The sequence below is a fragment of the Acartia tonsa genome, chromosome 12 (assembly GCF_053477335.1).
Source record: "Acartia tonsa isolate MP-2025a chromosome 12, ASM5347733v1, whole genome shotgun sequence".
NCBI lineage: Eukaryota > Metazoa > Arthropoda > Copepoda > Calanoida > Acartiidae > Acartia > Acartia tonsa.
In genome coordinates this window covers 13342602-13367285 of record NC_137271.1, presented here as the reverse complement: position 1 = coordinate 13367285, position 24684 = coordinate 13342602, and the positions used below count along the sequence as shown (strand labels likewise).

At 30.0% G+C, this 24684-nt stretch overlaps 1 protein-coding gene across 3 annotated transcripts in view; it reads left to right on the top strand.

Annotated features, from left to right (window-relative positions):
- The window catches only part of LOC145334527 (cytotoxic granule associated RNA binding protein TIA1-like), a 212589-nt gene that overhangs the window by 111388 nt on the left and 76517 nt on the right, over positions 1–24684 (top strand). For all 3 annotated transcript variants that reach the window (XM_080179987.1, XM_080179985.1, XM_080179986.1), the window contains 2 exons: positions 12258–12345; positions 12748–12873. In XM_080179987.1, the coding sequence (XP_080036113.1) occupies positions 12258–12345; positions 12748–12873 (214 nt within the window). The remainder of the gene's footprint in view (positions 1–12257; positions 12346–12747; positions 12874–24684) is intronic.

Sequence of the window (24684 nt, the reverse complement as noted above, 5' to 3'; positions counted from 1 at the left end):
GTTTTGTAAGAATGCTGTTAGAAAAAGACCTAATCAGAAAAATGATATGAAATTGCAAGCAATTTCAACTCTGACCCCTTTGGGAGTTCTTTTGAATTAGCCAATATTTTTTTTTCTATATTTTTGTATTATGGGTACGTGAACGTGTTACTTAATATTTAATTTTGAAATTATAGATTATATTCATATTTCCTTACATATATTTTCTAGATTTAAATTTGGCGGGTTTTAACAATAAAGGCCATGTTATGTAATTTGTATGGTCTTATTTTTTTGGGAAACACCGACCATTTTTTTTGCACAAAAATTGCAGTACTTGAACGATACAGATAGATATAAAAGATGGAAATTATTTTAAGATTTTTTCATTTTCTTTTGGTATGACCCTCACACCATATAATATCTTTCTATCAGTTTGTCTTCTTTTTTAGATCCTTTTTTTCTATCATAATTTTTTCTTTTCTACATTATGAATGGTGCAGATTCTTTATAACTTTGGTATATCACAAAAAATACCAATGCAATAAGACCATATTTTTTCTGTTTATAAAAATTTTAATATTAAATACAGTTTACATTAAACTTAATGGGTTAATATATTACATTCTCAAACTTAATTTTAATGTCAAATTTAGAATTACATGAAAAATTTTATAAAACTAAACCTTACTTTATTGTTCTTCTTTATATCAGTTTTTTTTTATTTGTTATAGATGCTTTACCTATAGATGTCCATATTTTCAAATGATCAAAACAAATCAAATTTCAAAATGATTTTTAAAATCCGCAATTCAAATTAATAAAAATCCTCGAATTGTTTCCCCCAATTCATAAATCAATTTTACTGACTTATCTAAATTCTCTTAACATCTGTTGGCTGTTGTTGTTATTGTTTTAATGCTTTAGAGTAAAATTGTATAAAATTAGTTAAACTATTTATGTATGAAGAAAAATAATAAAAAATAAAGTAGACACACAGCCTAATCTCTGTTTATTTTATGCATCACAGCAGGAACAAAAAACAAGCACAATCATTTACAAAAAAAAGGATCTACTGCAGTTCACGGTAAAATATTGCTGGTAAGGAATATTTCCAAAAACCTATGAATCTTAAAGGCTGCTAGCTGCCAAACGGCTGAACGTACAGCTCATGCCCGAACACTGTGTTAAGCGACATAAGAAGGCCTGCAAATAATCTGGAATAGCCATAAATCAATAATCCATAATTATCTCGCAGTGCAAGGAAATGCGCGAAAAAGACCTATTTTACGCGTTCTTTCTTCAGTGAAGCTTTCCCTGTGCATCATTGGATCTTGGCTATTCCAGATTATTTGTAGGCCTTCTTATGCCGCTTAAAATGGTGTGCGGGTATGATCTGTACGTTTAGCTGTTTGGCAGCTAGCAGCCTTTAAAATTCATAGATCTTTGAAAATATTCCTTACCAGCAATATTTTACCGTGAACTGCAGTAGATCCAAAAAAAATCTAAAACTTGTATCATATTCTATTGCAACAGTTATCTGGTATAGGCCAATTTCTCTCTGTGAACCTTTTTAAAATATACAATTTATAATTTTAGCGCTTTTTTGGGTTAGGTTAGGCTCTAGTAAAAGCTCCTTTCTGATATAAAAGCTAAAGCTGTTTAAGAAAAAAGGGTGTTTTGAATGAGAATTTAAGGCAAAATTGACACAGAAAGGGAGAAACTATAATAATTTGTAGAGTAGATGTGCTCCTACAAAAAACTACATAAATGGATATAATAAAATCATATTTATGTTACCAGTACCAAAATAAGTTCTCTTCATGAAACAGCAAAAATTAAATTTAAGTTTAGTTTCAATGCTGGAGTATAAGATTAAGCAACATACATTCAAGTATATTATCTAAAATGTAAAAGATCTTCAAGGTTCATGTTTTAAATGACTGACTTACTGTTTAATGGCTGTTTCTATATGGTTGTTAGTTTTTAAGATATAACAAAAAAATACTTCTCTAGAAATGGGTTCATTCAATTATTTTTCTTCTCTCTATCTTTCTCCTTTTCTCTCCCCCTCCTTTACTCTATCTCTAATTCCTCCCTCTTTTTCTTCCCCTTGTTTTTGTGAATATTAAAATGTTTATGTAGATGATATTTTACAGAGAGCACTGTTGCTTACATTACAATAAATATTCTAGTTGGAACCATAAAACCAATTTGCTTACATTACCAAAAATATTCAGGTTAGGAACATGGAACAAAGAATCTTAGTAATTATAGAACAAAGTTACTTTTAAAGATGATAAATTTTTGTTTGGGCTAAAAAATATTGTATTGTATTAAATATTTTAAATGGGTATAAGAGACTAATGTTATTGCATTACAATAAAGTATTTAGTTTGGATCATAAAACTATTTTTTTAAATAAATAATTTAGTAGGGATCATGAAAACAAGTTTTTGAGTTAAATATATTTTCTTCATGAGAGCAACAACTCATTGATTACATGAAATTAAATCTTCTAGTTAAGGCAAAAAAATTACAATAAGTATTATTATAAGGAATAAGAAACAAAAGCTGGCTTAATTAAATTAGTAAGAAAATTTACAGGACTATTCATTATTATATTTTCAAAATCATATATAGGTTGAGTTAGGTTTCTTTTTTTGGGGTTAAGTGGGGGGGGGGGGGGGGGGTGCAAGTTTATTAGATTATATCTCTAAATTATTCTCCTTTGACCTATCAAAGAATCAAGAAAGTAAATATGAATAATGCCAATTTTAGCAGAAGCTATCTGATATAATATTTTTGTGCTGTGTATATGTTCTGTCAATACCAAATATCCATTATGGTGTTTCTTCGCACAAACATTTAACGATCGAATCACAATAATTAGAAAACTTTAGAAGGCTTTAATTTCAGCACGATTTTAATAATGAATTTCTACAATTCAATTTCAAACAAAGTATGAAAAACTCTTTGAATAAGTATTGAAGCAATAAACTACTGTTAAATTTTAAAAATCGATAAAAAAAAGCAAGACAAGCATTATAACCTTTTTATAAATTGCTGCCGTTCCATTGTTATTATGATCAATACTGACTGACTCACAGATAAAATTTGTATAGTAGATTTGTAGTGCATCATTAACCCCTCCCATGCAATATCCCCTTGACCTACCCCTGCAAACAATTTATTCCATTACTCCCCCCTCCCATCCCTTCCCCCAATTAACACTGAATCTCAATATATTTCTTCTTTTTGTTAACAATAAAACTTATTTATTCAATTATAACATCAATTATGGTTTCCTAACTAGCTCTATATAGTTATCTATCTATTTGTTTGTTTCTTTCTTTCTAAATTACTTGCTTTCACAATTATTCCTTTAACTAACCCTAAACATTCTTTTCATATTAATCCTCTTTATCTATCTTTTAATGTCTTTATGTCCCTCTATATCATATCAGCCTATAATATATATTATCTATTCATCTTTCTGACTATTATATCTTAAATTTCGTCTAGATTTTCTAAATTCTTACTCTTATATATTTTCTTTATACTAATTTCTTTTAATGCTAGCAAATGTTATGGATTTCTTGTCATAGGGACATTTAATCTAAAAAATGAAAGTATAAACTAGTAAAAGCATAAAAACTATATTCCTTGTCTGTAAATTACATCCCTCTCAGTGAAATTTATGTGACTTTAAATCTTTAGTGTAGTTTTCTATTTTTTTTTTATATCTATCTTTCTTTAAAAAGACACTTCAGGATAAAAATCGCCTTGTTTTAGATTTTTCTAAATATTTTCTTTATAATTATATTTGGTTTTTATAAAAGTTCTCCGTATCTGAGATCTTGTTGAATCATTAAATCTTTTTTCCCTTGATGAAATTACATCTGTTGCTATTCTCTCTCTCTCTCTCTCTCTCTCTCTCTCTCTCTCTCTCTCTCTCTCTCTCTCTCTCTCTCTCTCTCTCTCTCTTCTCTCTCTCTCTCTCTCTCTCTCTCTCTCTCTCTCTCTTTCTCTCTCTCTCTCTCTCTCTCTCTCTCTCTCTCTTTCTCTCTCTCTCTCTTTCTCTCTCTCTCTCTCTCTCTTTCTCTCTCTCTCTCTCTCTCTCTCTCTCTATCTCTGTCTGTCGCTCTATCTATCTCTCTATCTCTGTCTGTCGCTCTATCTATCTCTTGTTTATCTTTCTTTTCATTACGCAACTAAAAATCTCTTAACTTGCGAAAATTTAAATAAATTAACATCTTCGCTAGTATTGAAAAACAAGGATGACAACAACCTTAATTATCGAGGCACAAAAAAATGGATAACAAAGGAACAAATTAAGAAAAAGAGCAGATGGTCAGTGTTCATAGAAATTAAGACAAAGAATATGGGATTATCAAATAGTATGAAATATAAAACCTTCCTTAAGAATGAATATATTTTTCTTTTGTAACATAACAGACAGACTGACGGTCCAAGTAAGTCATTTAATTTTTTTTTTGATAAAGGCAAAATAATTCGCAATCTTTCTTTAACAGCATTGAAAAAATTAAGTTTTCTCATTCCGTTACTATAAACAGACGAACGAGCATTACAAATTATAGAGTAGATTCGCTACTAAAAATTATCGGGTATAGTCCCTTTCGTAACATCGCACCATATTGGGCGATTCTTCGTATTTTTCACAGTAGCTTTTCTCCTATTTCTAGCCCCTGCGGGGGGCTCTAACCCTGCGGGGCCAATTACCTAACCTTGTGGGGCAATAACCTAACCCAATATAACCTAACCTAACCTAAAATAACCTATCAAAAGCCATTTATAAAATACGACGAATCGCCCCTTATGAGGCGATGTTACGAAAGGGACTATTCCCAAATTATCTCCCTGTTTCTCACTTTGTCTGAGGTACATGTGGGAATAGGAACACGATGTATTGCTCTTCTCTATAATTCCATGGAGAAATAATATCATATTAAGTGCGGGACAATCTTTTTATTTTATCCTACCATCTTTCTTTCTACAATATATTTGAAAGACCCTAATAAAAAAATAATATATCTTTTTAATTATGTTCATAAATACAACAATCCTTGTATAAAAGTAACATAATGTCAGTCTGTCAGTCTGTCTGTCTTTCTGTAGCCTAAGATTACTTTAACCATAGACTTATTTCGCTATCCTTTCCAGTGAAGTTTCTTAAAGGTCCAGGGAAGGTTTATAACTATTTTGTGGAGAATAACTTAACCCTAAAATAGAAAAATGATTCTTTTTTATCTTTTTTTTTATTAAAAGTTAAAGTAGTAGGTCGACTTACTTTACACCTCTTCCCTCAAATTTAGTTATAATTGTTCAATCCAAATATTTTAATTCTATAAAGATGCAACATAAAATATATTTCCCTAATAATCGCTCTTTGTAAGACCATGTAAATCTACATAGCATATTTGTTGTATTACAAGAGATACCACAAAGAATAATAACCAATATGAGGCCACCAAATGTCAGTAATGAAACAACACATGAATGATTACATCTTTAGGAGCGGTGAGGGGGAGGGAGGGGATATTGTTTTTTTTTGGCAAATTAATGTTATTGTTAACATATGATGGCTAGGTGCAAAGATGTTATTATTTTAAGCTAATATTGGTAAAACGAATGGCCGTACTTTATTCTTACTTTGTATATATATTTTCATCACTTTTTATGACCATAATTGTCCTTGTTTTACTCATTTTCAATATTGTAAATATTATATACTGTATTTGAAATATTTATAATTTCTATAGAGTTGACTAGCTAGCAAAATGATCTAATTTTATTTGAAATAAATGTAAAATGTTTCTATTTTATTGGGGCTATTAAATTCTATAAAAGTTTGGCATTGGACTTGGGGATAATATCATTTATGTTAGGATCAAATGAAATATTTGAGTTTCAAATAATTCCAAAATTACTTAGGTCAAATTTGAAAAATTGAAAATAATTTATAATTTAAATTAGAATTTAAACATGTAGGTAAAAGTAGTAGATATAAAGTAAAATATGACTAAGTAAGCTTATTATAATTAAAAGATTAAAAGTAAATTTATTAAACTAAAGATGAAATAAACCCTAATCTTCATAGGATCCAGAATGTTTGATGTAACTGATATTGAATACTCTTGTGAGAGTTGTGTGATCATTTTAATGGGATGAAATGTTCTCAATATTCTGAAACAACATACTTAAGGATGCATCTTTGCATTTCCCTTCTCCTCTCTCATCATCAAATCCTTACTGTCTCTAATTTTCTTCATCTCTACCACATACCTCTCCCTCTTATTCTCTTGTTTATGCATAAACACCTATTCACAAATTCAGAAATAAGTTCTCAAACATCAAAAGAATTACATAAAAATAAAAGCCTTCCAAAATAAAACAATGCACAGTGGACCAGATTTGAATAAAAATGTTCAAGAAAGTTGATAATAAATTTAAATATTATTTTCTTATGTACGTTTAATATAATAGTTATTTATCACAATGCATGATTTATAAATCTTTATTGTAAATTAAAAATATGAAACAATACATGAGTTTTCAGGGTTTCTGTGAACCTGTTCTAATCTAGCAAACATTATTTGTAGCCATAATGAAAATATATTTAAGACTAATATTTCAAACTAAATATCCCCTTGACAGAATTTAGTGCATAAATGCAAGGCTAAGAAATAAGTAACTGGATATATAGTGAATGCTGCTTTTCTATTTTATATAACATTTTTAAAATCTTCAAACACTCATATTTGCCATCTATGAAGCTACATCTTTCCTGTATTTATCTATATCTTGAACAAACACACAGACACATACACATAAAGATGTACTCATTCCCTTCTGCTTGCAAAATCCTCTCTCTCATCTCTCTGCAATATCAAAATCAAATACAAGTTGCAAAGGTCAATACGAACACATAGCTTAGCCTGGGCTTGCTTCAGCCTGCCATGCCAAAGTGGATGGTGGGGGGTTGGCTTGATTCAAGCTAAATGTTTAACAAATATAAAATAGATGAATGTGAAATTGTACAAAGTAAAGATGCATTTGGTCATGGATAGACAAATATTGCTTTAAAATTATTTTCAATCCCAACACAACCTTATTGTTAAACTACAACAAAATAAGATAAAAATCTTTTTCAACATATTTTTTTAATGTTTATCATTCTAAAATTATGCACATTTAAAAAATTATAACTCAATCATGGACATGTTTTAATTTTGAATAAAATATTATTTAATATTGTTATTTTGAAGCCACTGCACAGTTCCATATTATTAGGAAATATCAAGAAAACAAGGATGACAACATCCATAAAAGCGAAGCACTGAAACGGTAGGACAAACGGATATTAACATTTGTATAGTGTGTAAACTGAATAATCAGAATATAAAAGTATAAGAGTTGAAGCAAAATTGTAAGTAAATTTGTTGAAAAACTGATTGATACAGGATAATGCTTATGGACATACTTACATTTTTAGGATTTGATTATAGAGTTGCTTCGCTTATAATATTGTACTTTGTTATCCCCGGGAATCAATATACCAAAAATTTGTTGTTAAAGAAGTAGAAAAATCAACATGTTTAAAATGGACATACGGACATTATGGTAATGATTATAGAGTTGCTACGCTTTCTAAATCGTACCTAACTACTACAGGAATCATCATGCAAAGTTTGAAATCGATAGGACTATTCTAACATGCCTAAATTAACGAATAAAAGCCATCTATCTCGGACGGACGGACGGACGGACGTACGGACCTACCCTAATTATAGAAAAGCTTCGCTTTTAATATACTTCTGCTTCACTTTGCAAAGATGAAGGGTGTAAAAATTTATTGAAAATGATGGGGGCCTGGGTAAGGGAGGTACAGCCATTTTCATGTTCAATATGTGCTCTGCAATATGGGAGTAGCAATAGTTTTACACAGTTTCAAATATAGGCTTTATTCTTTATATTGTATCAAAAATACCAAATATTGATTTTATATAATTTTTTTATTTATTTTGGTAATAATACAACTTTGCAATCATGAAATAGTTGTCTTTATTCTTTATTTAATAAGTAACAAGTAAAATTGATCAAAATTTTCCATTGTACCCCACTGTGCCCCCAAAAGTAATTTTGGGAGGATGAATTTTTGATCCCTATATTGATTCTAAAGGTGCAATTTTATTAAAGATTATGCAAATTTTGATTTTATTTGAAGAAGGTTCAATATTTCAACATATCTGTACTCTGCACTCTTTATAGGACACACACACTTTTTTACACAGATTTACACACAGAGACTGAGAGGAATATAAACAGTTTAGGATTTAGCAAAATAATATTTAAAATTTTGTGGGAATTCAATTAAAGAATCAAATTATAACATTCATGAAATTAACAAAAAAATATAGGTTTATAACATACATGCATATTGCATACACTTCAAAATACAGAGTGAGGCAACCAAAGCTACAATGTGAATGATTTTTAGGATATAACATAATCAGAACTTAAAGGCTTGGGGGGGGGGGGTTAAAGGGTGTTTACCCCCCCACAAGCAAATTTTGGAAGTACATTAGAATGCCCCACCCCATTACTAAACCTAAAACAAACCTACACCCCCCCCCCCCTAAAGAAGGCTTGAACGTCTTTAAATATAATCCTGAAGAAAACATAATGAAATAACTAATTAGAAGAAGCTTTGTAACTGAATAGAAAAGGATTAGCTTAATGAAAGGTTATGGAAATGAGTTTTAGTTTTAGTCCCTTCTTTATTATCTATGTTGTACTTTTACTTAATTACTACCAACTCCGCTCAAATCATTTAGGCTATATATATTAAAAGGGGTAGGGAAGGAAAAAAATCGCCAAAAACCATCACAAGACCAGTTTGCAGCAACCCTAAAATTGAGAACTCATTAGATATCAACATTTTAAGACACAGACAAAAAAAACTTACTACTTTAAACTGAAGGATAAATGAAGCTTTTGTTATATACAAATCAATATGTTGCACTATATTTTTACCTATCTATTCAAATGGTCCTTCCAGCTGGCTAATATAACGGCAACAACCATCCACCTCTTTCCCATCCAACTTGAGGAAATTACTGACCAAAAATAAGGACTAAGGTAGCAACCTAAATTGACAACAACAATTTCACTTTTATATTATCATTATCCATTATATATATTCTATCCATTTGTGCATGCACAATAATGACAAAAGTTTTTATTCAGGAGTAATATCACTGGACAATCATTGAGTAGCTATTCTATTAATAAAAGGCTAACACAGCAACATACAGATATAGATAACATAACAAATTAAATAAAATGATAATAAATAAGATTAGTAGTTATAATATAAGATCTCATCGATTATGTTGCCGTCATGAAAATATGCTCCATGCCCCATTCCTCTCTTGTTACAGGCTTTTCAGACAAAACAACAAATTTTGGCGCAAATTGTTAGCAAATGTAAAAATTTATTATTTTTTCTTAAGTAAATAATAATTAAGGATTTCATAACTAGTTATTTATTAATGTAGATAAATTAATCTTCCAATCTTACTTTGAAACTAATTAGATATGTTTTCGGGTGCAAGGAAGATTTACAACTCACACTTGGTTTTTTATTAAATGAATAAGTTAGGGTACAATGTTTGGCACTTTCGATATAAGTAAATGATAATAACAAAGCCACAGAATACGATAATACCTTCAGAAAAATCGATGAAAATAGTTTTCATACTAAATTTTGGTTTTTTATATTTTTTCTAAAATGTCATGACAGAAGATGCAAAATGTCGTCTTAGTTTTTTGAAAGGATTAATCTTCTCTGAAATCTAAATTATCAAAATATTTTCTTTGGTAAATGATTATACGATATATGTCAAACATTTTATCAGAAAGAAATATTTAAAATTGTGAAGTAGAAACCTGAATAATTTTTCTTGTGGAAATAGTTTTCTGCAAATGTTGATAAACATATGTCTGCTAGCATTAAGATGTTTGTACTGCCAATACACATTGGGTTTTATTTAAAGAATTTCTTTAAAATGTTTTTTTTTTTACATTGTATACCAATAACGCAATATTTGCTATCAGAAAACCCCCGACTAAGACTCGCCTACGACCCGATCTTTTAGGATTGCTTTGTAATTTACATTTTTGAAAGTCTTTCAACAGTATACACAGCAAATTCTCTCTTTTTTAACTAACTTTCCGAATAATATACCTGAAGCATTTGAATTGACAAAGGCTATGCTAATATTTTTACCATTAAAGTTTATTTAATATTCTAATAAATAATATAAACCCTCCAAGTTTATGACTACTTTTCATGAACATATGATTTAAAGAATAAGCTCTGACGCAATGTCATATAAGGATATTATAATATTCATTAAAAAAATTGTTATTTTTGCATATATGTTACATTTTACAGTGTTTTGTGGCTCAAAAGAAAGACAATTAAAAATTATTTCATATTATATAGTTTAAATTACATAAGATAACCTAGAAATAGTAAAAAATTCCCTTTCATTTTTTGTCGCAAAAGAGAATTCAACAAAGATTTTCATTAAAAAACACCTTAGTGTAAAAATTAAAAAGTTTAAACATGGTCACAAAAAGATTCAATTAGTTTATTAAATGTTTCATTTTCAGCAAATGACGATTAATCTCTATTACAAAGAATAAAGTGTAAAAAGATATTCTCGTTTTAATTTTAAGCAACTTAAAATGCATTTTAATACCTTTTAATGATTTATTTTTTAAAACATCATTTTATCAAATGTTATTGATTTTTAAAGTTATATATTAGAATGTTTTTAAATTTTGTTAACATTTTGTTTTAAATGTAGAAAATTGGTAATTCTAAACATTCAAAAAATGATTTTATTAAATTTTCATCACTTAAATTGCATGTTTGATGAAATTTTCAACTGATAATTCAAGAAAAATCATTTAAGTTTTATTATATTTTACTTTGAAATGTTAAAAAAATATATTATTGTCAAAAATGTGGAAGTTATACTTTCCTCAAAAAAAGACCTAAAACATGCAAATTAACACGTGTAATGGGATTTTTTTTCTTTCAGGTTTAATTTTAAGTAATTATTGATATTTTTTGTAAAAAGGATTTTATATAAAAAGTTTTAAAACTCGAGTTATGTAGTGGTTCTAAGAAAGGTTGCGAATTTATGCAATTTTCTTGCAAAAAAAATTTTCTAGGATTTTAAAAATAGCAAAGGGTGTTATTAGACGTACTTACAGATACAATTGCTAAGTCATTTTGGCCAAACACTAAAATAAAGTTTTGACATCTGAGGGTCCAGCCGTGAACTAGCTAAAATACAGTCGACCTACTGTTATAAACACAGTTTTAATGTCAGATTCACATCTGCACTTTAGGGAGTATGGCAAAAATACACTGTTAATTCACAGTTTTGCTGTCAATTATGCACCTATATCTATTATATCTATACATATTTATCAATAATATTCAATAAATCTATTACATACACAATTTAGTTTAAATGCAAGAACACCTTAACCCTTTTCTTCACGTCTCGTATCTTTATTGATTTAATCCTGTAATGCAATAATAAGTTGGGGAATTCAATGAATTATTATAGTATAGTGTGGGTTAGATTTAGATTTTTTTAGAAAAGGTGGTTTCTTTCATATTCATAGTATAGAGGCAGACTAGTTTTTTTTTGACGAGTGGGTATCTTTAACCAGGGAGATTGCATCCCCCTGTCGAATATAATAATACCTGGCAAAGACTACAACTACACTTCCCTGAAAACCTTGTAAACTTCAGCCCAGCCGTATTTAAGATCTTTAAAGGACATAAATACACACTTAGCTTACTGGTTAGTCTGGTCTTTATCATAAGTTTTACTTTAATTCAGCTCCTCAACTAATGTAAAAGTGGGGAAAAGGTAGGTGGCTGGTTGATGATATCTATGGATTAATAGCGATAATCATCATTTTATCTAATCTCTTGGAAATAAAAGAAATTCTATATTTGTCGTAAATATGCAGAAGTTAAAGAGTATTATTGCTACTTTACAAATAATTTTTTAACTTGTATAAAACTTTTTTGTCCTTTTTTTCTTGATATAATTAAGGACAAATCACTAAACACTGCACCTAAATAAATTTTGTGGAAAAACTTTGCAATTTGTTTAAATGTACACCGCTAGATGTCTCAATTAACATATATATTTTTATTTCAGAGCATTATCACATCTTTGTCGGAGACCTAAGTCCTGAGATTGAGACTCAAACCCTGAAAGAAGCCTTCCTTCCATTCGGCGAAATATCGTAAGTTTGTTATCATCCCATTTATAAGAGCGCAGCTGCTCTTTAAATAGGATATGTATGTTTGAACAGTAAACACTTAACTACAGTCGCGTTCAACTTTATTGCTTATTGACTGATTTTTAAAAATATGAACATAGTTTGCTTTATATCTAAATCTACCCTAAATTCATGATAAATTACCCACTAAGTAGATTAAATAATTTTTGGGAAGGTTTAGCCACTGTCACTTTGTATCGACCAATCACAAATCAGCTCAGACCCTCATAGTTCAAACCAACAAATGAGAGAACTTGTTCATGTGATGGAGATCAATGTACACTTTAATTTCCCGTCCATACCTAAATCTTTTGATCTATACGGTTTTCTTAAAAATATTATTTTCTTTATCAATATTTTTTGTAGTGACTGCCGAGTGGTGCGTGATCCCCAGACCCTGAAGTCCAAAGGTTACGGCTTTGTGTCCTTTATTAAGAAGGCGGACGCCGGTAACGCCATCGCCCTCATGAACGGACAATGGCTTGGATCCAGGTAGGATTTTTTTTTGTTCATTATTACCTCTAGAACGGTGTGAATAATCGTGGATTATTATGTAGTGCAGATACAAGATTGTCTTTGTTTCAGAGAGTGAGGGAAGAATTGGTGGTTTATTACACTAGTCCCAAAAGTTTTATAATAACGGTTTCTTATTCGTTAGCTTAACAACTTTGAGAACTTTTGATAAATTTTCATTGGTTGGTTAATTAAGTTGAGTGTCCAACCAATAATTGTAATATACAGAAGGGGTAATTGGGGATGTACATCAATTTATCGGCCAATGTCTAATCCCTTTAGATCCCAGGCTCTGTTTAGAAATATTTGAAACTTTTATGAAGAAAACAAGTCATTATAGATTATTAAAATTTCATTATAAAAAATAAAAAAAATTATGTATTTCTTAAAAAATAGTTTCAAAAATAGAAAGTTTTACTTTTTTCATTAGAGGCTGGTTGCATTTCTTCTTCATACATCTAAAATTGTTTGTTATTGCTACATAAAAGGAGAAAAAAGAAAGATAATAAAAAAAGAGTCAGAAAATATAAGAAAAAGAGGGCAAGGGGTTACAGTTAATCTGATTTAGTTTTGGTAAACATCATAACCTTTCCACATTTGAGCGAATGTTTAAAATAGCCAATAAACAAACTGAAAATAATTGAGGATAATTTGTTCCTAGTAGTTAGTAGTTTGGGTACCCGGTATAAGTTTGGGTATAGTACAAAAAAAGTCATAAGAGTCTTAGTGTGCTCTTTTATGTTCTGGTTTCTGGTTGTTTTTATGAGCATTTTTATATCAAACTGTGTTTCATCCGAATAATCTTTATTTGTCATAAATAAATAAGATTATAAGACTGATAATAACAGCATAAGTATGTAGGAATACAAATATTAACTTTGTTCTTTAGTAGTAGCTAAGCTTCTCTATAACAAGATTATATTTGTATTTTTATTTGTCTTTTTAAAATTTTTTTATCTTTTGTCAGACTATTATGATATATTTTTTCTTTCCTATTCATGAAATTGCACTTTTTGTTACTTTACTCAATTAAACTTTTAAAAATAAGCAATTACTAAGTTTTGAATATCTGTTTCACGCCTTTAAGCTGAAAGACCTCTTCTATTTTTTTTTCATTTTCTGAAGAAAAACAGTTAAAACTGGAAAATTATACAGAAATAGTGAAAATCGAATCTAAAATTTTTCCAAAAGGAACATTAAAAAGCAACTAATAAAAACTTTTGTTTGATTATGTTAAAGTTAAAAAAGTTAAAAAGTTAGTGGTACAGACAGACAAATGCCTTTTAGAGTAGCCTCGCTCAAAGAAGATACCTCGCTACTAAGACTATAAAGTACGACTACAAAAGCTGACTATCTTATGAATAAAAGAACACGGATGGCAACATCCATAAGTAGCGAAGCAAAAAATAGTCATGGTTGGACAAACAGACAAAGTGCCTTATAGAACAGATGTTAATTTGACATAAAAAAGTAACAAATTGACATATAACATGCAAAAAATTACAAAAAAAATAATTGAAGCATAACCAACAGACTGACGGATCAAATATTTGATTATTGGATGCTCATAAATACGGGAAATCTTCACCAAAAAATTCAGCATTATATCTTTAAAAAGAGTCTAAGAAAATCACATTACTACCATGGACAGACTGACGGACAGTAAATTATAGAGTAGGTTCGCTACTAGAAAAGATGTGTATGTATTATATATTAGGTACATTAAAAGTAAACAAAATACATCATGAAGAATGTTTACAGCTTAGAAGGCATTAGATGTATCAAGATTAGAGCAAGCACAAATCTGTATTAAACCTTGCAAAAATAAATCATATTGTTTTAGAGTAAAAAGGTTAAATTAAGTTTTAAAAAACCGGATCATTGAAAAAAACAAAGTAGCGGGTTTCGTCGTATTTACAAAGTAGCCTTTCTCCCATTTCTAGCCACAGCATGGGGGCTTAAACCCAGCGGGGCAGTCACTTAAATAACCTAACCTAAAATATCAAAAGCTACTGTGAAAATACGACGAAACATGTTTTTCTTTTATGATCCTAAAAAACCTTTACCTTACATTAGTTTAGGATTAGAGAATTTTTTTGTCTATGTCTATGATACAAAGTGCGTCGCCCATAGCCTTTAGAGTCATACTTTTTATTCTAATGGTCCATTGGAAAAATCCACAAAATCTAAAAGACTTGCAGTCTATGTCAATGCAATGACATTATGACGTAAAACCCTGGGATCTAAAGGGATAAGACAATGGCCGATAAGTCGAAGTACATCCCGAAATGATAAAGCACAAAATTACCCGTTATGTAGATTACAACTTGAAAAACTTAAAATGATTGGACACTCAACATGATGAATCAACCAATCAAAATTCAATAAACTTCCCCAAAGTTGTTAAGCCAACGAATAAGACATCTTTATCAAAAACTTTGGGGACTAGTGTAAACAGCCCAATGTCCTTTCCCTCCCAACGTACAACCTTATTGCAGTTTTTCAATTACTCAATGTTTACTTTTCTCCAAAAGAAACAGAGTGGTACGAAAAAGCATTTTCACAAATAAATTACATTTTTTTTCTTAATTGTAATATTTTTGTGTACATGATATGTATTTGTTTATTAGTTAGTGTAATTGGACAAACAAACATTCACCAAAAATGCACACATACACACACACACACACACACGCACATACACACACACACACACCTACGTATATATACCATTTTACCCAAGTAATGAAAAGAAAAAGGGAAAAAATGTCAGTGAAGGGGCTCAGTGGGATATTATGTACAAAAAGTGTAATTTAGAATAATATAAGATTTTTTTATATTTACCATAGAAAATTGTAAATTTGTCTGCCAAAAACATTTTTTCCGTTTTAATTAATAACAAAGATTAAAAAAAGACATAAAGTCATTTTAATAAAATCAAGAGAAACCAAGGACATTCTATTGTAGATTACACTGGTACCCAAAGTTTTATAACAACGTTTTAATCTATATAAGGATATAACTTCATGTAAATTCTCCAATGATACACAAAATTATCTCCTGTAGATTACAATTAGTGGTTGAAACGCTTCGACACTCATCTTAATGAAACAACTAATTTAAATTTATAAAAGATCCAAACGAATAATTAAATGTCATTGTAAAATTTTGAGGACTAGTGTAATAAACCGCTAAATGTTGTACACATACATTTTTTAGGGAAATTTTTAATTTTTTCCACTGTGAAGGGGATAAGAAAGAATGGTTGTACTGCGTGGTGGGGGGAAAAGATCCATTTGTCTAATGTAAATCTGTCAGTTTGGAATGTAATACAACATTCCTTCTCCCAGCTTTTCTTGCCACATAATCCTACCTTTTATATTTGGAGCACTGTTAACCCCTTTTCCAGTATGGCTTCGAAACCTTTTAATATCCAGTGTATTAGAACCGTTTCTCAGCAATGCTGCAAAATCATGTATATCATTGTATTATATTTAATTTTCCACGGATATTAAAATGAAAATTGATAGGTTCATAATGGGTGTCAAAAAAGCTGTTTGACTGACTGATATATAATATAACTTTTCTTTAATTACTAGCTTAATAGACGTACATACTATGTGTAGATTTATCTGTGATTTGAATTTGAATTTGAGGGAAGCTTACTTAATATCTTGGCGTGGTTTTAGGCTATTTTACTGACCTCCTAAGCTTTATCCTAGAGGCTAGAGGTGAAGCAACTAGTTTACTATAAATTGGTATTCTAAAATTTACATTAGAATACTTACAAGGGACGATTTTAAATGCAATAACAGAATACTTCAAGAAAAATAAGGAAGGGCATGAATGACCTAAATACCAAAAATAGGATACATCTTTCTTGTTCCTGCCCTTATAGCGAGACTCAAGTGATAACATTAGAATTAGTAGGCAATAAAAATATATTTTCTTTTATTCTTCACAGATTCTAAGGTCAAAATTTTGAGAATTTATGTTCCAGTATGGCTTAGAAAACGATCATTATCCGTTAGATTAAAACCGGTTCTGGGCCATACTGATACAGTTAACTTTCGACGAATAATAAAATTAAAAAACATAAAATCAATACCAGTTTTGTTGGCCCGCGACTTTGGCCTCTTAGGGCATTAATGTTTTTTTTTTATTTTATTATTCGTGGAAGGCTGACTGTAATACTTTTAAAGATAATTATAAACAAGATTGGTGAAGCAAAAATAATGTTTCAAGATAAACAGACCTTTTTGCTGAAATATAGAAATGCTAAGCTTGTAAAAATGTCAATTTCAAGTAAAGCTTCATCTCATATCAAAAAATCTTTTTTCGATGAACGGACGAACATACGGTCAAAGCAAACATTAACTTATACAATAGCTGTGCTACTAAAAATAAATTAGTAGAAGATGTAAACAATGTATAAAAAAAGTTTTTAGTGAATATCTGTTATGCATAATACTGTCATAATTTACACAACTTTCCATCATTAAATTGAAAAAGTTGTCATTTTATTGCACCAAAGCATAAATTAAAACTTGGGCTCTATCTCATTTTTGATAGCAAAGCTACTCTTTAAGCTTGAACTCAGGTCAATTTAAGCAAAATAGTTTTATTGTACACAAAATGGTGTATCTTAAAAAGCTTTTTTAAAATTATTCTTTTATATTTTCTGCATTCATACTAGCGGATGCGTCCGTAGCATCTTGTAGCTCTGTATTTGAAGGGATATGAAGAGGGTATAAAAATGGCCTAAAACCATTCTATCGCATTAATTAAATAATGATTTAGTCTAAAACCACTCTGAGATCTATGTAAAGCTTCCCTGAACAGAGAAAGCTCTAGGAAAAAAATAATATTTGTAAAATATTGTAGGATAATAAAATATATGTTAAAGCCTGCTAACTTTTAAATTTAACTATTCTTGTTTCTTTTTTTCTCAATCTCAGTTTTACTGCTAATCCCCCCCCCCCCCCTACACCCCACCCTATAACCTCTACACGCACACAGTCATCTAAAAGAGGTCAAGATAAATTAAAAGCCTGCTGTAAAATGTGTATTACTAATTTGAGTCAGCTTGACTCAAGGCAGGCATTTGACGAGAAATTATATATATTTCTGAAAAAGTTCAAATTTTAAAGAAAATATTTGAAACAAAATATAACCTTTTAACAAAAAAGAGCATGTTTGTGTGTAGCTTAAGATTTTGCTAAATGCTTGACCATTATGGTTTTCCTTTACAGTGAAGCTTCTTATAGGCCCAGGGAAGGTTAAAAACTATTTTGCACCCTCTCAAGAGTAATCACACTTGGAAAAATCCCACCTCCCCCCCTAGAATATAACATAAAAGTATTAAGATATTCAACTCTGATCTCAATTTTGGGATAACCCTATTCATTAAGCTGCAATAACTAATGAACATACATATATATAAGTTATATGCATATACTAGGCTAAACATATATTCATTTCAATTAAACTTTGCAAATCAATAAATTTGTTCTGTACAACATCTAGTTAACTATACAAATATAATATTCAAACATTGCCGGGCTTGGCAGCTGCCTATCTGCCAATATGGCCGCTAAGTTGTCTAGTCATAAATTAATAATAAACCCCTTAGTTATAATATAATTGCTTCCTTAATTTATTAGAGATAAAATAAATATTTACCAAATTCTAAATTTTAGTAAATATTTTGATGCTTTCCAAAAATATGCCTTTTGATGCTTTTAAAGGCTAACCCTCCTCTTGTTTTTGAAAAAAACAATTATAAAGGAATTGGAGAGTAGTTATTTGCCTATGCCTATATAAATTTTGAGTAGAACAATATCAGTTGCCAGAATAAAAATATGTAATTTTTGAGTGTACCAATTATCTGTTGCCAGTATAAAAAAGAAATTTGAGTATAATAGTTATCTGTTGCAAAAATTAAGAACATGTAATTTTTGAGTGTAACAGTTATTTGTTGCCAGACATAAAAAAATTGTAAATTTAGAGGATAACAACGATCTGTTGCTAGAAAAAAACATGTAAATTTTGAGTGTAGCAGTTATCTGTTGCCAAAATTAAACATGTAAATTTTGAGTGTAGCAGTTATCTGTTGCCCCTGCTCAATGAGCCTCAACATGATTGTATTGGAGAAAGAAGAGACATTACTACACAAACAGGGATATGGCATCTGAAAATAAACTATTTTGGCCCAAAATATCCTTATTCTCACATTCATAACTTTTATATAGAGATGCAAAATTATGCCTAATCATCTCAGGAATTAATATTGTAAAAATTGGTTTTTTTTGGTAATGATTATCGTACTGAAATGTTTTTGGAATCATTAGAACATATCAGCAGGGCAATTTTAACGGGCCTAATTTAAGCTTTAAAAAAAACAATATGAAAGGGTATCAAGTTTAAATGGCATAAAAATGAAATCAGACAAGACTTTTTTTTAGATGCCATATCTTTGTCCCTAAACATTGTGCTACAACAAAATTGAAAGGTCTATTTCCTTACTCACCAGGGGCGTCCAAGCTTTTTTTTTTGGGGGGGGTAAAAAATTTTAGGGGGGGGGGTAATTCGTGTTTGGGGGGGTAAAATGGCGCGCGAAGCGCGCCGAAATTTTTTTTTACCCCCCCCCAAATTTTTACCCCGGGGGTAAAATTTGATTGGGGGGGTAATTACCCCCCCTAAAGTCTGTTGGGGGGGGTAAATACTCCCCCCAAATCTGTTGGGGGGGGTAATTACCCCCCCCCAAACTAATTTACCCCGGGGGTAAAATTTTTGGGGGGGGGGGGTAATTTAATTATGTAAAAAAAGCACCTACCTAATCTATTAAGTTAATAAGTACTATCTTATAACATAAAGTAGTAAGTAAGGTTTATTTGACTATAGCTTCAGATTTCATTACTTTTAATACTGAGTTCTCCTTTTTAGGAAAGCTTCACATAGATCCCATGATGGTTCCACACTATTATAGGTCAATCCTTTGAGTGGTTTTAGGCTATTTTTCTCCTCACTTTTTAACCTTTAGAAAACACGAGTTCTTAGATGCTAAGGGCGCCACTACTATTCAAATATATAGTAGTATCTCATTCTTTAGAACATAAAAATACAATAATTAACTCACTAACCAATGAACCAATATGATTTTACTTTAAAGTGAAGCGTCTTATAGGTCCTGGTAAGTTTTATAACTAGTTTTGAGACACCCTGACATCCTCCCAAAAGAAATCGCCTATAGAAATTCTTTTTCATTATTTAATGAAATATTTAATTTAGTTAGGTATCTATTTTATGGAATCTTCAGTGCCTTACAATTACATCATAGATCCCCGGGATGGTTTTAGCCCTTATAAAGGCCCAAGCAAATAAAACATGATCAAACTATTAAATTTTTTGTTATCATGGTTAAGAACTGTTTTAACTGGTTGGACAGTAAAATTTTTTGTTTAAGAACATTCAATTTGGGGGGGGGGGTAAATACCCCCCCCAAAAAATTTTTTTTAAAGAACATTTATTTTTGGGGGGGGTAATTACCCCCCCCCAAAATGGTTTGGGGGGGGTAAATACCCCCCCCAAAATCGTTGGGGGTGCCTACGGCACCCCCAAGGTAGGGGTAATTTTTTTTGGGGGGGTATTGTTCACAAAATTTTGGGGGTGCCAAATGGCCCATTACCCCCCCCCTTAGACGCCTATGTTACTCACATAGTCTAGTGGTTACTCAAACCATTTTAGTTATTTACATTTTGGAATAAAAACAAAACACTGTTTGATTATCATATAAAATCTTTCTGTAAAAGTTCTAAAGTAATATGTTATTTAAAGTAGCTTTCAACTTTTGATAGAACTTTAATTGACAAAATATTAATTTGAAGTTTAGTATTTAATAGTTTTCGTATTTAAATAAAAAATTAACAATAAAAAATATTAATAATATAAAATCAAATCTTGCTCAAATCTACCCTCTAAAAATTTGAAAAAATTACAAAAGATTATCTTCATCAAACCTTTTACCCCCCTCAAAATAAAAGGCTTGGACATCCCTGGAAGTGTGTATATTTAATATGGTTGGTGGATAGGTCTGGTAAATATCCAGTGTTGCACTCCCTGTGTGTGGATGATTGTAAAAACCCCATGGAACTCAATGCAATCTGAATTATATGTTTCACAAGTATAACCATTTCCAGCACCCAATAATATGGTTGACTATTTTTTGTCCAAAAGTAAATTATTGGTCCGTTTGTATCAATAAATCACTATTTTGATTCTAAAACAGCCAAACAGAAAGAGAGAGGAGTAAATTTTTAAGTACGTTCAAGCAAGCGGAGGGGTAAAGGGGTAATTACTCCTCCAAAATAATTTAGGGGTAATTTAAACACCAAATCTTAGGATTTACCTTTAGGTTGGAGGTGCCATAGCTTACATTTTTTGGTGGGGGTAAACTAATGTATACATATTATATAACAAGAGTACAATACATTTTGGAGGTATGTCAAAGCATAATTATAAAGCAGCTGTGCAACAGCTAACCTAAAAATTACAGTATGGAAGTGTGTACATAAACCTGATGTACACATGATCTTGATATTAATCCAGCTGTGAAAGAAAGCAGGAAACATCCTTTTCTTTACACCATCCCATCACATCACTCTCTCCACTTAGATAATCTTCACCACTACTTCTAATATAAAATAATCTATATTAATGTTAACTTTTGTTTTGAACAGGAACAAAAATGTTCAATGTCAGCAATATAAACATTTTATATTGTTGATGAAAGTAAACCTGAACATACATGTCTTGAAAGAACATTAAAAGAAATTTATAAATGATAAATTATTTTATTTATTTTAGTTAAAATTTTTATAAAAGGGAAGATTATTTTTGTTTTAAATTACATAAGAACAGTTCTACCTTTTACACTCTTTCCTGTGAAAGCAATATCAGATATAGAGTCAAACCCCTTGCAAAAGTCAATAAACGAGTGTTTATAGACTTTTGATAGTTTTTCTTCTGCATATTTAATAAGCATAGGAGAAAATAGGTTTTGTAAAACAAGAATTTTTAGAAAATTGAAACAATTTAAAAATGTTTGTTGGAAAAATGTAAACAATTTAAATTCAAAATAAAAAAAAAACTATTTTGATATTTTTAACAGTATTAGTGAATTTTAAGTGAATGTGTGTGTGAAAATTGCATTTAGTGCGTTTTCCACCCACCCAACCACCCTATTAATTTATCCCTCAAAAATAGACTCTCCAACTCTTACTCCCCTTTTTGAACCAGCAAAGTCACAATGATTGGATTGAGATGGAAAATTGAACTTTGTGGAATGCTTGGCTTTTACGAGGTTAACATCAAATTGATTTCTGAGTGGGGGTTGGTTGGGTTAGATGGGGTAATTCATTGGGGGTAAATAGACCTTGTAATAGGAGAGAATTGGGGTAGAGGGATAAATAGTTATGAAGGATGTGAGGGGAAGTATGTGTTGCTAGGCTTGTATTATATATCATACTTTGGATAGATAAAGGAATTAAGAGTTCTAAAGCAATTCTCTCCCCATAAATTCTTTCCCTTTTGCTTATTACACAGATAACCCTTCGCTAAACTAAATACTTTAGGTTTATTGCTAGAATAAAATGGTTTGATATTTAAGTAATTTAACCTAAAATAATATTTTACAACTGTTTAGTCTAAAAATAATTTTTAGAAATATATAAAAAATATGCACTAACTCATCTCTGCATTAGCGATAAAAACACCTCTAAATCTATCTATCTATTACCAACAAACAAGCTCGTTAAAGACAGCTTTGCCAAACAAAGTTTACTCGTCTTCTTTCTAAGATTGCATCCATGTGGTTTGAGGGGTGGTACAACACTGTGTAAATATTCTCAACAATTTAGGAAATGCTAAAAGCATTGCTATTTTAAAGATAACAAAATCCTTTAAGCACAATTAAAAAAATAAGGAGTTGATTAATTAGACATTATTGAAGAAACTATCCTTCTTAAATTTTGATACACACTCTTAAACTAAATATTTTGAAAATTTGATTACCATGTTGAATCCTTTAAAATAAAATTCCTGTTTTCTGGAATTTTCATCAAATTTGCTTGATCTCTAGGTAACCTTAACTAATGGCACATACAATTTTTTTTTATTTATTCGATAATTAGTTGCTATTTTTTTTCATTGTCAAAAGAAATTTAGCATTGAGAATAAAAACTGGTGTGATAGGGTAGTGTGGGGTAAGTTTGTTTGAAAACTTAGGAAAGTAAAGCCAACACTAACACAAGAAGGCTGGTATGGATGCATTAGAAAAGATTTGCAATTATTTCTTTGGGGTTGCAGGGAATGAGAATAAAATGCACAATAATGGAGAAAAAGAAAGATTATAGAGAAAAGATGAAGTAATTGAGATAGAGAAAGAGAGAGAGAGAGAGTTTGGGATATTTCATTTGTCTCAGGAAAAGCAATTAAATCTTTTCTAATCTTGACCCTTCTGTATGCAACCAATTATTGGAACTTTAATATTGAACCAAGAATTGTGCATCTCAAGAGTAGGTTTTACCAAAAAGATTTTATTTAACTTGAAATTTTCATTACAAAAGTTTTACCCAATCTTACCTCTAAAGTCACTTGTCAGACAATGTAGTTGTAATTAAGTGGTTTAATCATTTTATATTGCTTTGCAAGACAAATAATTTACATACATACAACTAAAGTGTATAGAACAATATTAATTATATCTCTGCTGAACCCTAGTACTGTATAAATAACTAAACTAAAAGGAGACATACAAATTGCAACAAATGTCTAGCACAAATCAGACCATAGTCTAAACCAGGATATCAGATCTACAAAGCAGTGTGTTAAAGTAAATCACTATGTATAAAGTATAATTTTCCTTTACCTCATGTGTTAAATATGATAAAAGCAAAAGCTATAAATTAGTGCCCTATAAATAAAAATTACAAAGATGAATTATTCAAAGAATAAACTGATTTAAGAGTCTCTATGCCTCCAAGAAAGAAAAAAAGATCTATGTTGTTTAGGTAAGGGGAAAAATTGTTCTGTAAAGTTTGTATGTGTTATACTTGAGTTTGCTATCTTCAAACTTTTAGCCAATTAGGTTGCTGTAGGATATTCTAAGCCAATTATATTATTTTTATAATAATATGAAGATAAATAGATAAAAATTTGTTACAAATTTTTAAGGTTTTTCATAACCATCATATTTTCAAAAATTTGTACCTGAATATCAAAATTCAAAATAGGAACTATTACTCTGTTCAACCATATAAAGAATAAAAACTTAATTAATTATTAACTATCAGACAAAGATTGATCCTTATTAAAAAAATATTGTAAGAAGATAAAAATCATTATAACCCTACCTAATGCCATCACTGAATCTTCCTGTATCTTTATATTGTCCATCCTATACAACTTAAAATGACATTTCTACTCATCAAAATATGGTTAATTTCTTACATTGGTAATTACAATGTTAAATACTAGCTATTATGTAAATATTAATGTATACAAAATATATGATAGTAGAAAATAGACCATTATTTATTTTTTATATTTTGAGAAAACACTATATTTTACCCTTTCCTTGCTTCCCCCATATTTTCAGAGAAGTCCAATCAACAAATTGACTTTGGAGACATCCTACTTTCCCCAACCCTCCCCCACTCAACCCTCCTTAACTTTGTCATAATTTGTCATTCTGTTTCCACACTTTTATATAAACTAAAACAACTGTAAACA